The 17,917-nt window shown below is 35.8% G+C and overlaps 1 protein-coding gene across 4 annotated transcripts in view; it reads left to right on the forward strand.

Annotated features, from left to right (window-relative positions):
* LOC149528817 (TAF RNA polymerase I subunit A) overlaps nucleotides 1–17,917 on the forward strand; it is a 206,966-nt gene that overhangs the window by 66,903 nt on the left and 122,146 nt on the right. For all 4 annotated transcript variants that reach the window (XM_089809936.1, XM_089809934.1, XM_089809935.1 and 1 more), the window contains exon 5: nucleotides 12,222–12,394. In XM_089809936.1, the coding sequence (XP_089666062.1) occupies nucleotides 12,222–12,394 (173 nt within the window). The remainder of the gene's footprint in view (nucleotides 1–12,221; nucleotides 12,395–17,917) is intronic.

The following is a 17,917-nucleotide window of genomic DNA, read 5'->3' on the forward strand; positions in this document are numbered from 1 at the left end:
TGGAAAATCCTTTCAAAGTATCATATATATTGGACATACATAGATGTTTCCAAGCCTTGTATTGATACAAGTCTCATACAACAAATAGGTCTATTGCTAATCGTGTGAAAGATACAACAACTAAAAATCTACAAGTATGCAAGATAAGAAAGAAATCATTGTTGATACCGTAAATATTTGAGAGCAACCAACGCAAGAAATTGATATTCATGAGTTGGAGTGCATAGAAGAATTTAGCTATGTATGAGATTTTATTTACTCATAAAGGAAGATCATTTGAAGGTGCAAAACAAATAACACACAAGCAATTTATAAGATAGCGATAATTGGAAGGATTGAGTTCAAACAAATTATGTGTATTGCCAAGACCAACACAACAAGAAGAAATCGGTGAACATCTCTAGGCGTCTTATGTCCAAGCAAGCATAAGAGGAATACAGATGTGAATCGAGCAGAGAAGAAACATACATTGAAGTCACGAAATTAGAATAAGCTGCGATTGTGCAAGGTTGTTTCCAATAAGTGATATATAATGGAGAAAAATGGTGACCGAATGTATATTCAGCAAACACCAAAAGAAATGTGCTAAGGGGATGTATCATATTGCGTGGAGTTGAAATTAGATGAAGATCAAGCTGTTGATGAAGCCCTGATAATAAAAGATCAAGGACTCACATTTTGTAAAGGAGTTGCAATAAAAATATTAAAAGAAATCAATCATTCATTTGGAGAAGCCACGACTTAGAGAAAAATATCATTTGCGGGAATTCATGAGGCTTGTAGTGGATATCAAAAACAAGAACGTAGATCATACTTCAAAATTCTGTGGAGGGCACAATAACAAAGAATTCATCAATAATGAGAACCATAAATTTGGAATTTTTAAAGTGAATTTTTGATCTGCAAGTCATTGAATGTTTCTAGTATGTGTCAACAGTAAAATTCAAAAAATTGCAACGATAATATATTTTGAAAGAGGCTCGATGAAAGGAAATACAAACAAGTCAATGAAGAAGCCTTAATTTACTTAACTAATCAGTGCGATTATAAAAGGTAAGGGTGTGATTTATTTTAATGTAAGGAAGTGACTTTTGTGTTTAAAAAGTCACATTCCATTAGATATTAAGATATAAATGAGAGATATTGTATTTTAAAGAAAAAGAACAAGAGACATGTTTGAAAAAGCAGAAGCAAAAGAAATATATATATTTGTAAGGAGGAATACAGAGCGTACAGTATGACTTTGTAATATGAATTCAAATATTTTATCTTAATAATAAAATAGAAGGCCCTTTGTTTATTTTTATTAAAGGCATGGAGATTTAAATTGTAGTTGATTCGTCCTTTATAATCATCTTTAAAATTCCATAAATAATTTCAATGTTAGATAAGTGGACACTCATTTATGGCATTTTTAACTCGATAATTATAGATACAGTGAAATACTGAATTATTTCCGTGTCTATATCCGGTTTGTCTCCCTACCTTAGGAGTTAAAGAGCAATCTAGACTAGTTCAAACTTGCGTATATATACTTGATCCGTCATGTTTGAATTGTTTAATTGTTTATAGTTTGAGTGCATAGAACTTTATAAAGTTGTAACTTGTACGTGATAATCTTCATTGTAGTTGACTCTATTGCCCAGATGAGCAGACGCACTAGTCCTTTTATTAGTGAAGTGAGAAAATTTATATCTTCCTTCTTATGAGCATCAAATCCATTATTGACAAATATTATACAAAACATTCAACAATTTTAAACATTCAACATTCAATCTCGTTTTGATTGAGTTTGAGGACTTTGCCAACCAAAGAGTCACCAAAGCTTAAATTCGCTATAGAAAAGCCTTGAACCAAGCTGTCAGCATTTGAGGTGAAGATCTACCCACTTGGGTGTAGCGGAGCCTAAAGTGCATGGGAATCAAGGTCATTCCTGTTCGTTTATTGGAGAAGTGGCAGGCTCTTGGATTTACAATCCGCGGTTTTGGGAACCAACATAGGATATGAAGCTTTTGTGGCTTGTAGACGAGTGACGATCATTAGTTGTTCTTTTGGTTTTGGGACTTCCAACATGTTAACTGCCTTCCGCTTAGGACAATCCATGTCTTCCTGGTTTCCTAGTCCACACCGACTACATAGCTTGTTCCCTTCGCCATTTTGACAGTCCCATACAAAGTGCCCCCATTTGTTACATGCTCGACACTAGATCATTGGGTGACCCTTCTCGTCATATTGGATACGATTGCATGGTGTGTAGGTGTTACTGTTGCCTCCTCGTCTCGTGTTCTGGTATACTCTAAGAGAGGCATCAAAATTTGTTTTCCTTGGAGGGGTAGATTGCTCTCCCATTAGGAGTACTTGTGTGCTTCGTACTTTCAAATTATACGGGCATTTTTTGAAGGAATGTTTTGCTACCTGACAGATGTCGCAAAACATATTCTTTAGACAATTGGTCTTTTTGTGCCTTTCGCTCTGGCACTTCGTACACCATAGTTCCTTGCCGCCCTTAACTTCCTTTTCTCCTTTAATTTCCTTCATCGTCCGCGTCATCCTTGTAAATTGCTTGAATGGTTTTTGATTCTTTTTCACTTTCATCCTCACTCTTGTCATTGTTAGTTTTGTTCTTTCTCAAAGTTTTATCCTCACTCTTAATATCCATAGCTCTGTCACAAGCCTTTTTATAGGAGGATGAAGGTACCACCTTCATTTTCTTTCCATTGGAGGGATTCAGTCCTTCTATAAATCACCTTTTTTTAGTTCGTGAGCTGGTTTATTCTTCACTTCCCTATTCGTTCATTCAATCTCCACTTGTATACCCTCAAACTTTCTGTTACATCCCAATTTTTGCCCTAATTTCTCTTTAGTTAAAAATAGCCGTTGAACCAGAATAAATTTTCATGTTCATGTGAAGTTAGTCGTTGTTCCATCATGGTAGTTATAGCCGTTGTGTTCATGTGAAATGAATATAATTTATAGCCATTGTGTTCATATGAAATGAATATAGTTTATAGCCGTTGTGTTCATGTGAAACGAATATAGTTTTTAAACGTTGTTCAATTAGTTATTATTTATGATGAAATTCCTAACGATATTATTTAATCAAATTATGAATTATGAAATTGATGTTTTGGCGAGAATGATTGTTTTGAAGGTTGTAGGATAAAGACTCGAGAAGGAGGGGAAGCATTACGAAATGAGTTCATACGAAAATGGGACGATCATGTGACCTAGTTATCAGGAATATCATGTTTGATCAAAAAGACGCCATGACAAAGTTGTTAAAGCTTGACAATTAAAGTTCAAAGTGGAAAGTTACATGAGCTAAAAATAATACAAGATTATTAAATTAAATAAAAAAATTCTTACCTTTATTTATTAAACAAGTAATATCATTTAATATTATATCATTATTTTGATTAGAATCACAATTAAATATTTGCAAAGTGGCACTATTATAATAGGATCTATAATACAATAATGTCACTTTGAATATACTTAATTATAATCTAACCAAAATAATAATATAACATTAAATTATATTAATAAAACTTTTCACCCCTTGTCCCAACGTTTCATATTTCGATGGGAATTTCAATCGCATTTCAATCTTGTAACAGCAGGAGATGAAAAGCTGATCAATATCTTTTATATACTGCCTTTGTCGTTTTCAAATAACAGTAACAAATGTTCTCGCCTGTTCATGCTTTCGCCATGGTCTCAGGTATTGTCTATCAATAATCCGAGTTGGTGATAAGTGAAAGTCTCTCTCTCTGTCGTGAGTTATCCATTCTAGATTTCCTTTTAAGATCCCTTGATCTTCCTGCCAAACATTCACCGCCTGCAACCTCGTTTTGATTAACCACGGAATCATTCATCTGAGCAGACGTGAAGCCATTCTTGCACATTCATTGAGAGTCGGGATTCAGCTTATATTGAAGACTTCACAAGCAAGGTGCTCAGTAAACTGTAGACAAGTAAGGGTGTATTAAAAACGTTTTTATTTCCTTTGTTCACGGTTTTCCATCTTTTTATGTCTTCTTTCTTTCTGAGTTGGGTTGAAACAGAGTGAAGGAGTTATGTGTAAAGATTGAGTCATGATATTACACTTGTGCTCATCATAAATGTAGAAAAACGAATAGAGTTTGTAAACATTGTTTAGCAATTAAAGTAGATGATGCTTATGATAGTATTAAGACTTCTGATCTCATTGTATTTTGTTTGATATTACCACTTCAATCAACAGTACTTTTAAATATAGAACTATACCATTATCAGCCCGTGTCATAAATCTGTAGAATTGTGTCATGAACTGTTCTGCCTCAATCAACCAAAATCAGTAATAATGATCAACTCTGAAAACCAAGGAAATTCTGAGAATGCAGAATCATAATCTTATTAATAAGATATAACGAGTTCAGGCACAGAGGAATCACCGATCTAAAGATCTGATGATGGTGTGAGGTGTAGATGAACTTGACACAAGAAAAAAGAAGAAAGATATCAATAATTAATTATAATCAAAATAATCTGATTAGCTCATGTAAATCCACTTTGAAAATTAATTGACAAGTTGAGCGGTGGAGATCGGGTTATTAAAACCCACCTCTGATAAAATCCCTGGCCAGGGCGATAAAAGGGCAAACATGCCACAACAAAAGATCGCGTTGTTGTCCTGCTACTTCAGCTATTCAATTGAATAGCTGTTGGGGCCTCAACCCACCTGAGTACTCCGATGACTGGATCGATGAACATCCCAAGCCTGATCTCAGGGTAGGGAGGGTCGTTCTATTTATTTAGAACTTGTGGGGATAAGTAAAAAGGTCCGCGGTTGGGAGGTTAAGCCTACGTTAATGCTTATCCTCTCACCAAAGTCAGAGCTTGGTCAATTAATTGGAAAGGTCTCTCAAGTAAATCAGTACTTATCTTTATTTTTCTTTAGTTTCTCTATTTCTTTATGCAATATATGTATATAGCTGAAAGATTCTTTTTCCTGTAATAGTTGTATCATAAATTGATTCCATTCCAGTATGTTAGATTTTTCTTTACATCAATTTAGAATAGAGTTAAATTTCAGTATTCTCAAACATTAGAATAAATTTGAATTTCAGTAATTAAAATAGATTTAGTTAATAGTAGTTACTTTGCAGAAAATTCAGAATATTAAAATTTAGTTGATTTTAAAGTTGTAGAAGAACCTAATGTTACACTTTCACTCTTTCCCTAGCGAGTGTTACATATTTCTGATACCACCTCATCATCATCCCTTACCAATTTAAATTTTGCCTCAAAAGCTTTTCTTAGTGCGTCCCATGTAGCCTTTTCTGTATCAGCCAGATCTGCATACTAGTCAATTGTGACTCCACGCATGATGCCAAACAAGGCTTTCACCATATAATCTTCATCATCTTGTCCTCCTTCCTCCTAGATGGTCACACATGTCTTACAATGCCTTATGGGGTCTTCTGATCCCTCACCTTTAAGCTTAGGAAGTTTTTGTTTATCCGGTGTGTTGGGCATTTTTCTTTTATTAATTTGCTATTGATTTTCTCCTTCTTGACTTCGCTAGATCCTTCTCCATCTCTAAGAGTTTGCAGGACTTATTCCCATAGTAGTCTCCTCGTCTGCCAAGAATGTGTAAGGCTTCTCTTCGCTCACACTCGTCACCTCCACATTGGTGGAAGTGAGATTCCCACCTTCTCGGGGTTTGTAGTTTTGTGTACCCTATGATCAATGCCTTCTAGATAGCTAGCCTTTCTATTCCGCTTATTGTATTCTCCAATAATTCTACTACTAGATTTTGTTCTTTGTCCCCATTGAGAGTATGCTCTGGTTGTTGTACTTGCTGGGCGAGGTCGTGCAATTTCCTCCTCTCCACATGTTAATGTGCTAAGAATGCTTGCCTTACATCCTCCTCGACGACTTCTAATGGACTTTCCTTCTTGCATCGTCTATCTTTATTTGAAAAGAGGGGCATTAAATGTGGAGGTAGTGGTTTCTTTTTTGGTTCCTAGTCCTTCGATTCCTCCACCGGAAATTTGTTGTAGTTGCTAGTATCTTTGGACTCCTCTTTGTGAGTCCTTTGATGGAATTGGTGCAGTGTCTGTTGCCTTCGTCATTCTCTCAGATTTGCTTCCTTTTGCTCTTTCACTACTACCAGCTTCTGTGCGAGTAGTCTTGGAAGACTTCCTAGGACATCGTATATAGTCTCGTTCACTGTGAGTTCAGCACGTATTGTACAGTTGGGGAGATCCCTCTGCTTTGCCTCCCGCTGGATGTACTCGTCTACAGCTTCTTCCCACATTCGTACGAAGTCCTGTGTCTACTTATCCTCCATGGTCACATTCTCTTCCTCAATGTCACTATTAGTTATTACTGCTTGTTGGTTGAATGGTCAACCCATTACATGTCCATCTTTCTTCTGCTTGTCGTACATGGGTTTTACTTAGGCGACGACGCCATACATTTTATTGCCAATATGGGAGGCTAGTTCCAAGTATAGTATATAATGGACTATTCATATGGAAATTGATATCAATTACGATCTACAAACATTATCATACTATTGCATCAATAAAATGAGCAATATACAAAAAAAGGGAAATTATCTTATTATTAATTGTACCAATCAAGTTACATACTAGTACCAATGATATCCAAAATTACCATCCAGTCTATTCCATATGCGTACTACATATAGTGCTTGGGTTGGTTACTAATACCAATTGATGCAATGTTTGGTACAAAACTTACCTAATAACTACTTAATTAATTTATAACGAGATTACCCTCTATAGTGTATGAGTTTGAGATGTGATTATGTGTTTACAATTTAAGGCTTCCAATCCTTTCTTGACATTTCTAATTGGAAGTTGTAGCAAAGATGGATAATGTTGAGAGTGTCATGAAAGATTTGAAAATAGCATGACTTTGGTAGACTTCGCTTGAGAATTTTGTGTTCTTTTTGTGTGTTTGATATTGTTAGAATTGGCCAACTCATCAAACTTGCCCTACAATGAATGTTATAGCTATACCATCAAAGCAAATGATAGCATATATTATGGAGCAAGAGAAATTAAATGAACCAATAAACTCTGGATCAAATCACCTCTTAGTAAAAAGAAGATGAAAGCTAAGCGCATGACCATAGGCTCCAGAGATCCATAACCTCCTAGAGCTGCATTGTTGCGTGATTGTGCCAGTTGTCCAACTAGCCTTGTGGGTTCACAATATGGAATCTGCTCTTTGTCCATCTTGGCAAGATTTGATTTGTTGTGCAACCCCCATAATGGCAGAAATGTCAATGCTTTTACTTGACTGTACACCACTACACAATGGTGACACATGTTCAAGTCCACTCCAATCGGTCAAAAAAGAGCAAGGATTCCAGCAATCTTGTAGTACAAAATAAGAAGTCTCAAGTTTTGTTGTAAGCATTGGAAAGTGTTGTCTTACGTGGTGTGTTTTGATTTTTCCATCTATTTGTTGGATGCCTTGGAAAATGTTGTCTTACATGGTGTGTTTTGATTACTCCAAGTATTTTCAAGTCAAGTGAAGGTTTTCCATGTTAGTTTGACCAATCTTAATTGTTGTTCTTGCCATGATCTATTGAAATTAATGGCTCACATTCAAAATCAAGAACGTATAGCTCTAGTCTTGACATTGGAGAATGAAAGCAGCAATGGAGAAACAACTCCATGTCATATTTTGGCTGCTAGAGGAACTTTCTAATTAGTGGACTTCAATGTCTAGGCTTTTAGATTTGGGCAAGTTGGTGGAGCGCAATTACTTTATTGATACATATTTCATTAAAGCAATTGCCAAAGAATATGACATGCAAGAAAATAGAGTTCTTGCAATAACTGTACTAGAAATGATTTGTTTTTGCATGTATTTCATCAAGCATATAAGGAGGTCACAAAGAAAGAGCTTCGGAGTTTTTTTGGGTTGTAGGCCAGCTACAAAGGTGGCTGCAATATGTCCTTACTAGCTTGTACAAGTAGAAGCATAGAGGCTGTATTGGTAGCATAGAGACTTGGTTGTACAACTAGCTCAAGAAAATACTCTTGAATAGATAAGGCTTAGAAGAAGCAATCATGAAAAGTGATCTAATATTTTTGGAGTACTTTCTTATCTTATCAGTACAATAAAATATTAGTGCTAGGAAAAGAAGGATGATGCATTAGAAATGTGTAATGTTCATGTTTTCCCCTGCGCGAGGAACAAACAACTGAATGTGGTGTATGGTGTATCAGACAAGAAAGTTCGTGTGGGAAAACTGCGATCCGATAGCATTGTACGGGGAGCAAGTGTGATGCCGTACGGTAGAGCAAAGCAAACAAGTCCGTACTACACAAGGATCACAATAGGTAGGCCATACGGTAGCAAGAGAAGGTGTACGGGTGTGGGAAGAAACTGTACGGTGGTTAGTTAAAGGTCGTACGATGATTAAAGAAGCCTGTACGGTGAAGGTGTTTGTACGTACAACAATGGAAAGTGTCCGTACGGTGGCAGGATGTTGATGTTGTCGAGGGTGTATGGTGTAGTACAGCAAAGGAAATGTAGAGAAGTTTGACAATGCAATATAATTAACATGAGTAACTTGCAGGGAAACCAGACACACTTGCGCTAAACAATGATAATAACATCAGACAATATTAGAAACTAAATAATATATATATATGTGCCAAAAGATGGTGCTCTGACTTGCTAGATCAAAGCGAAGTATTACATGCATCAATGGAATAGGGTGAGGGTTGAATCCCACCGAAACCGCAATAAGCCAAATAGGGAAGGTTTTTCACTTCCGAAATGGCAAACAACAGAGAACCCTAAACAGGATTTCGCAGTACAAAGAAATAATCCAGAATGCATACCTACAGACTACCTACAAGCCGTACTTAAATACCCGTCGGAAACTTTCTGAGGGTGTACAAAGATAGCCAACGGTGACGCAAACTACAGAAACAAAATAAAAAATGGGTTCAAGATACATTAAATCAATTGACCCATTACAAAAGTTTAATTTATTATTTATTTTATATCGGGAACATTACAAAATGCCGCCAAGGCATTTGTGCAGGTGATGGTAGCATTGAGAATTATAAAACAAAGTTGAGACAACAGGGCTCTCCCAGTGAGAGGGAGCAAAGTGCTAGAGAATTTAGTTTAATCTCAAATGATGAGAAAGATACCTTCCGTCACTGAAGGAGCAACTAGAGGATTTGGTTTAGTTGACTTCTAAGGATCTTGGGCACATTAGTTCAGAGAGAAGACCATATCGGGATGGTTTTTCTAGTGATTGGGAAACTATAGCAGTTAGAGGACTATGCTTAAATTTTGGAGACCCATGTATGTAGGGTGGAAGGAATACAGAGGCCTAGGTCATGATATTCTTGGATATATGGATATTTGTTGGATTGATGTACATTTAAGAGAAGAGCTTGATGCATCCTATGTGAAAGTCATGTAGGTTGAAGAATGAAGACACATCTTGTTGCCATGAGTGTGAGTAGGTAACACGTATCTAAATCAGTTTCTATGAGGAAGAATTAACATTTAGGAATTTGACAATCCTTCACAGGAAGAGGTTAGAAGGTTGATATCAAATTGAAAGAGAATCTATCAATCTACGAAAGGCAACCTTGGGTGAGGAGGTTAGAAGGTTGATATTAGATTTAGAGGGAGTTTGACATTTCAACACAAGAATCCTTGGATGATGAAGGCAAGAGGTCAATGTTGGATTTAGAGGAAGTCTGACATTTCATTAGAAGCAACATTGGATGAGAAGGTCAGAAGGTAGATATCTATTTAAAAGAGAGCCTCAGTGTCATAAAGGTCTGATTCCTGCATTCTTCTCTGTGAGAGAGAAGTTTGAGGTGCATTCCCTTGTTAATGAATTCCTCTTTAGTGAATTCCTTTCTATGAAGGAGAAGTTTGAGGTGTAATCCCTTGTTAATGAATTCTTCTCTATGAGGAGGAGGTTTTTGGTGCATTTCTTTGTTTACCTTTTTCTCTGAGATGGTGAAATTTGAGGTATCAAAACTTGTATGTATTTTTCTTTGAGCCGGAGAAATTTGAAGTATCAACCCTTGTAGCATTTTTCTTTGAGACAGAGAAATTTGAGGTGTTAGCCCTTGCTAATGCATTCTTCTCTCTGAGAGAGAAGTTTAAGGTGAAGTCTCTTGTTCCACCCTCTGGGAGTAGCCATGGTGGATGTCATGCGAGAGAATCTATGACTTTGTATTTGCGTTTATTCACCCTCTAGGAGTAGCTATGCTGAACGTCACGATGAGATGGTGACATCATGTTGAGTGATTTCATGACGGTCATTTGTGCAATTGTTCTTTCCACCCTTTGAGCCTAGTAATACTGGATGCCATGTGAGAGACTGCATGACTAAATACGTGTTTATTCACCATTTGGGAATAGCCATGGTGAACATCATGTTTAATGATTCCATGATGAGCACTTGGGTTCATTTGTATTTGCGTTCATGGGAGTAGTCATGATGGATCAACCATCTGGGAGTAGTCATGGTGGAGTTCATGTGAGAGACTCCATGACTCAACACGTATGATGATTCACCCCCTGGGAGTAGCCATAGTGAACATCATGATAAGATGAAGACATCACATTGAGTGATTTCGTGATGAGCGATTGTGTTCATTTGCATGGGGTAGTCATGGTAGAACCATCCTCTGGGTGTAGCCATGGTGAGCTTTACTCTATTACTGAGATATCTGAAAAGGTCCTCCCTACCTAAGAGGTAGCATTGATGTTAGCATCATGAGGATGAACCAAAAGTTATCAAGAAGGATTCCTCCCTATCTAAGAGGGAGTGTTAATGTTATCGTAGCTGTGGTTAGATTCTTTCATGCTGACATAGATAACATAAGCATGTGATAATATAATTACTATCTTGTTGATAAATAATAGTTATTATATTGAAAACATAATAATAATATTTATTATGATAATATAATTATTAATATAGTTATTGGGGTAATATAATTAGATTGATAATATTATTGTGATATTATATGTATATTGATAATATAATTTTATATTAATTATATAATGAATTAATATGTAATTAATGTAAGAGATAATTATTATAATAATATATTATAATTAAGGCAAGAGCCTACAATACAATAGTAAATTGTGAGCCTCTTATCTGAGAGGTGTTGGGATCGAGTCTACTTGAGCTTAATAAGTCATAATATTAATTAATCACAACACAATAATAATAATTAATCTTGGCTTCAGCTTCTTACTGATCAAAATAAAATAAAATACTATAATTAATAGGGCTTCATGTGAAGAGTGGTGACCGTTCGTGAATGGGCAGCACTAATAAATATATTGAGGAAGAGTGCAAAATTCCTCTCTTGGTATTGAACATACACGCATTGGGAAAAGTCAACACCCTGATTTAGTTTGTGCCCATGTGTCATGTACACTTTAATATGAAGGAATATTTGTGACACCAAAGAAAGGAATTATACTCCAAGGTTTAATTACAGACACGCACACACCACATTTATATAATGCAAATATATGCCAAAGTAAAGATGTGCAAGTATTCTACAGAATTTCTAGAAGCTATCAATGAGACTTTATTTGCATCTATTTTTGCATTATGATCTTCAAGTAGCAGTATCATGCCTTTTAAGATGGAAAGATATTGAGCTGATATCCTGCCTGCATCGCGATTTTGCCTTTGGATTATTTGCACCATTGGCTCTGTTCTTTGGTATATTGTTTGTTTGCATCCTAATGGCAGATGATGTAATGATTCAGTGATTGTCCAACTAGTTTCTCCAAAAATTAAATTAGGCAAAGATCCAAGGAAGGGAGGGTGGGGGGCAGAAATGCAATCCTGAGAAGTAACCATTTGATTCTAATATGCACTAAAGAAACATCTGATGAGATCATACCAATTTTCCATCCCTCATCTTCTGCCTTGTTTTTCACTCCATTTTTGTTTTTAGGTATCCTTTTTGGGTATATCAGGGCAGGTATCTGAAATTGTCTGTAAGGATGGCTATTTATGTGATTTTGTGTGCTAAATATTCTTGTACTAAAATTATTGTCAGAGAATTTCATATGTTACTTATATATTTAATCTTAACGTTTGTCCACTAAACTAATTTGTTTTCTGATTTAGTACTTGGACTGACACTTGCAGAGGATCTCACTTGGTTTCATTTGTAATTCAGATTTGGATAGGATATTATTTCCCATTCAGCTGCCTGCAATTCATGAAAAAATGGAATACATGATTCCAATGGAATTGGATGAAGCCAAAGTTTATAATGAGGCTCTTAACCATTTTGAAGTTGCGCTATCTTCATCCCCACCACTATTAGCAGCTTTGGTACCATATTTACAGGTATGGCCAGCTTCCTATTATCACTGTTCTCGGATACAAGTGAACAAAAGAGTAATAGTTTTCCTGGTTATGATTATTCATATTCATCACAGATGGCCAATTTGAAATGATTGGTGAAACATATGTTTTCCATTGCCTTCCTTGGTAGTTAATATCTTCAACATCCCATCACGATATACAATCAGTGTTTCTCCAGGTTTCTAGGATGGAGGAATGTGGGGCTGGGTTTCAGGGATTTGAAAGGGACCCATGTGATATAATTTTAATTGAACACAACACTTAAAATAAAGTAAGATTTAGAAATATCTAGAATGACCAAAGGCTATCCATTTGAAGTTACACAACAACTAAGCTATATCAGACTAATGACATGACAAGACAAAGATGATTCATAAACATCATGTTACATCAACGCTCTGCATGTTAACGACAAGCACAATATAAATTAACAATGAATGAAATCACAAACAAAGCCATGTTTTACAACTATATTTACATCTATAATGGCAGCTTAGAATTGTAATTAACAATATAAATTGAACTCAAATTGTCAAAATTTGTTTCAAGTAGTGTCCTCACCTTTTAAGTTCTTAACTTCTTTTGTAAAGTGGTGGGTACTTTGTTTTAGGGTCCTTGTCTGTTGGTTCAGAGGGATTTTTTTGATGTCAAGAATGAGGTTAAAGAATGTATTGGAGTTGAATGATACTTTCTGGTGTAATTTTGGGCAACTTGTCGAAGACTTACTATTTTCATTAAGGGTCAGTTTCAACTTTCAACATTGTTTGGTCTGTTGGCAGTCTCTGTTGACTTACTATTTTTTAACATTTATTTTTATAGTGAATCCATTTTTGATAGCTGGTCATAGTTTGGTCTTCCCCCAGCTTCAACATGTAGTATCTTTAGTTTTGCAATTTGTATAACCAATGTTCGTTGGCCATACTTTTTATTTTTACAAAGTCACAGGAGGATTGTCAGCAGGGGCAGCACATGGATTTCTCTTTCTTCTTTTGCTCAGGAAGTGCTCAGATCTTATTATTTGAAAGTTAATAATAGTCCAAAGCTTTATAATTAAAATAACACTATTATGATAGTTAAATATAATTTTCAACTTAAAAATTTTTATAGCAAATTTATTGGGAATATTATGTGGACGCCTAATTGAGAATTCTAAAGTGAATATTTTGGTGCCTAGGGAGTTGTAAGCTGTATATAATTTAATTGTGTTTTATGGAGATTGACGTCAATTTAGGGAGACATAGCGTGAATATAAAACTTAATTCATAATGAGTCTTTATGCTTATTAAAGATTATATAAGTGGTCACTTCATTTAATTTTATTTTGGGCAAAAGTGGCAGAGTCACTATATAGGCATATAAATATATAGAAACAGACCGGATTCAAAGGCTCATTAGGGAAAGAATCTGGGAAGAAAACCCTAAATCATCGCAAGTACATAATAAGAATAAGGAATGAGATCCTCATGAAAATCACAATGCGGGGTCAATACACCACACCCTGTATTCGAGCAGAAAATATGCATCTCTCTGTAACAAGCTCTCAATAATGATTTAATTATGGCTTTAAACATATTGTCATGATCCTAATATACTAGTAATGCATTTACTCTCCAAGTCTGGTGAATGAATTGGACAGAGAGATACTCAAGGAATCACAACTGAAACCACTTTAAGCATGGTCTACCAGTGCAATTCCAGCCAATAACTTGAACTCTGAAAATAACATATACCAATCTGCATTAGAACTGATGAGACCATTGATTTAATTAATATGAAAGCCCTGCTCAAATCATGGAATGTGTAGAACAAAGAAATATGAGAAGGAAAAGACTCCTCCTCAAAACCTGCAAACATCCCTGCAGTCAAAAACATTATTAACCACAAGCCACTTGTAGGGCTCCAATTGCAACCAGCACTGCTCATACAATCCATCAAATGCAGCAGCAAGGACTTTCCTCCAAATTACCCAGCCATCACATTCTTACACCACATGACGTACTGCATAATATAATATGTTGGCCAACATCATATACTTTTGTTTTCAGCATATCATAAAACCTGAGTTGCTGAAGATGCATAAGGATAGGAGCAAATACTCCTGCAAAATCTCCCTGCATGAATTACAATGAACCAAGCGGTCTAGATCTCGTGAATGAGCTGGAGCTCCAATCCCAAATTTATTTTTTCTGATTCAACAATGGATAATAATTCTGAAAAATCATAGATATTGATGTCTATTCGTGAGGAGTGTTGAATCCATTAGATTCCCAATTTGCAAGTAGATCAGCAGCTACATTGCCCTCCCTACAAATATGAGAAATATGACAGCATTCAAAAGATTCCAAAAGATTCCAAATATTCACCATGATATATCTAATTTTCCAGTTAGGTAACCACCTATTTATACAAGCATTGATATGAGATTGGAATCTCCTTCAATATGGATTTTCTTATACCCAAAATTTTTAGCTAGGACAAGACCATGAAGCAAAGCAAAAGCCTCAGCTTGGTTATTTGTACCTGAAGGTAAAGATGAGCATTTAAATGCTAAGACTTCTCCCATGTGATTCCTGATGCAAATACCACAGCCTGATTTCCTGGGATTGCTCTTAGACAAACCATATAATTATTACAAATCAAGAATGTAACTTAAGCGCCACCTTTCAAGTCACCTTGTACGTAACTCCCTTTGGAAGAATTATAATTTAAAAAATGAGCATAGTTTGAAGAGAAAAAGAAGACAAGCCATTCTAAAAGCTGCAAGATTCCTCTTCTTCCTACCTGACGATTTATAATAGCAGTAGGAAGGTTTTAAGTTCCAATCCAAGCCAGATTTCAGTAATCTATCCAATAGTGGAGACTAGACACACCCTTGCATTTGCAGTTTGCCAGGCCATACATCTTTTTGCACAATTCCATTATATTTCTTATGATTATGCAGCTCTGGGATCGAACTAGTTTTGAGTAAGGTTTGTGCCAGTCAGATTAGGCCTATGATTGTATGATCTCTAAATATGTTTAAGCCTTCCAGTCTGCTTGAATTTATGAGACCGACCAATTTAATGTGCATGTAGTGGGTATGGATAAGAGTTGATTGACCAATTGCTCATTTATCTCGTCTTTTGAAAACTTCAATATATTCGGAAAAAACCCAAACTATGTGGTCTTATACAGTGTTATAAGTAATATGCCTCTGAGATAAGATAAAACACCTTCACGATGTGTAAATGATATTATTACTGTATGCCATGAGACTCCTTAACATCCATACAAGGCTCAGGTTGGACAGAGATATTGTGACTATGGTAAACAAAATTATCCAAGATTTAAGGATAGCCTCACTCGTGATTTCATCAAGGACAACCAAGCATGGTAGAGATGAAAAGTCTGGGCTAATATCAAATGAATGTGGGAAGTATCTGCAAGCCAAGAATTGAAAATCATTAACGAATTAATTATTAAATGAATTATAAGAAAACTTAAATGGCAAACTGAGTCATCTTATGGTGGGCAGTAGGGTATAGTCTTGTTTGTCAAGTCGAGCAGTTGGTGATCGTGTACAAAGTGCACATGTAAATCACTGGCTAGGGTAGATTAGTTGCAACTTGCTGCTGTGAGGTCGGAATAGCTTGCAGTCGGATGGATGGGCTGATGGGAAGGACTTTACAGTCTAGCCGACTATATAGTTGACACTCTTAACACCAGGATGCTCAAGTGGCAAGACGAGGTGGTGTTCCCGTGCCTGATCTTGCATAGGGTAGGACCATTCTTAGATGAGAGTAAGAGGGGATACATATGCTCCATGGTAGGGAGGTTAAGCCTATGGCAATGCTTATCCTCTCCTCCAAAGCCAAGACTTGCACAAGATAATTCGGGTTGTATTTTTCTTATTCTGACATGGTTTGCACTTAGCTGGTCTTTAATTTTCCTTTGTATTTCAATTCAAGATTAGTTAGATACATGTTAATATAGATATGCAATTCCATTTACTCCTTTCCGCTATATGAAATGATAGTTAATGTTTCAGTAAGTTAATGATCTCTCATTTACGCTATTTAATTTTATTTGTAATCAAATAAAGTAAGTAATCTTGATAAGTAGGAGATAATTTCCATAGCAAGTCAATTGTGATATTGTTATTAGGATTTAACTGTGTGATTTTGAGTCAAACTCATTGATCTATATTTCATGAGTAGCGATTCAACATGAATCCATCTCTCATGAGAATAAATGGAACATTTAGCACTCATTGGATCTAGGTGATGCTTACAAGGGTGAAGCACCGGGACTTCCCGGGAGGTCACCCATCCCAGTACTACTCCAGCCTGAGTGCGCTTAACTACAGAGTTTCCTCCATGGTTAAACCCAAAGCTTCCAACCCCATTTGCAAAACCTTCACCAAGTGTTGTGCCTTATGAACCATTCATTAGAAAGCCTCTTAAACTCATTGATTGATAAGTAGGAGATAATTTCCACAGCAAGTCAAATTGTGATATTGTAAGTAATCTTGATTTTTTATATAAGGCATTTCACCAGCATTAGGTAATCTATTATAACCGTTAATCCTATGCATATTAAACATGATTTATAGCCTATTTGATTGCTAAAAGTAAGGGCAATTAGGGTTAGGGAAAATTGGATGTTAAAGAAAAAACTCAAGTCTCTTTAGGTAACAATGCTTCAAGAGTTGTTCCATGTGTATGAATGTCCTCTTTAGTCATCCATGTGGCATCTTCATCAGGTAAGGCATTTCATTTAAACCAGATATTCTCTGTAAATTCTGTTATGAGTCCCTTTGAGCAACTTAGATTCCAAGTTCCTCTCCAATTACAATGGTTTTTTAGGAGGAAGAGGGGATACATATGCTCCATGGTTGGGAGGTTAAGCCTGTGACAATGCTTCTCCTCTCCTCCAAAGCCAAGACTTGCACAAGATAGTTTGGGTTGTATTTTTCTTATTCTGATATGGTTTGGACTTAGCTGGTCTTTAATTTTCCTTGGTATTTCAATTCAAGATTAGTTAGATACATGTTAATATAGATATGCAATTCCATTTACTCCTTTCAGCTATATGAAATGATAGATAATGTTTCAATAAGTTAATGATCTCTCATTTATGATATTTAATTGTATTTGTAATCAAATAAAGTAAGTAATCTTGATTTGTTATTTAAGGCATTTCACCAGCATTAGGTAATCTATTATAACCGTTAATCCTATGCATATAAACATGATTCATAGCCTATTTGATTGCTAAAAGTAAGGGGAATTAGGGTTAGGGAAAATTGGATGTTAAAGAAAAAAACTCAAGTCTCTTCAGGTAACAATGCTTCAAGAGTTGTTCCATGCATATAAATGTCCTCTTTAGTTATCCATGTGACATCTTCGTTAGGTAAGGCATTCCATTTAACTAGATATTCTTTGTAAGTTCTATTTCGAGTCCCTTTGAGCAACTTAGATTCCAAGTTCCTCTCCAACTACAATAGTTTTTTAGGAGGAAGATCGT

This window comes from Cupressus sempervirens, chromosome 11 (assembly GCF_028749045.1).
Source record: "Cupressus sempervirens isolate cs-2001-9-10 chromosome 11, ASM2874904v1, whole genome shotgun sequence".
NCBI lineage: Eukaryota > Viridiplantae > Streptophyta > Pinopsida > Cupressales > Cupressaceae > Cupressus > Cupressus sempervirens.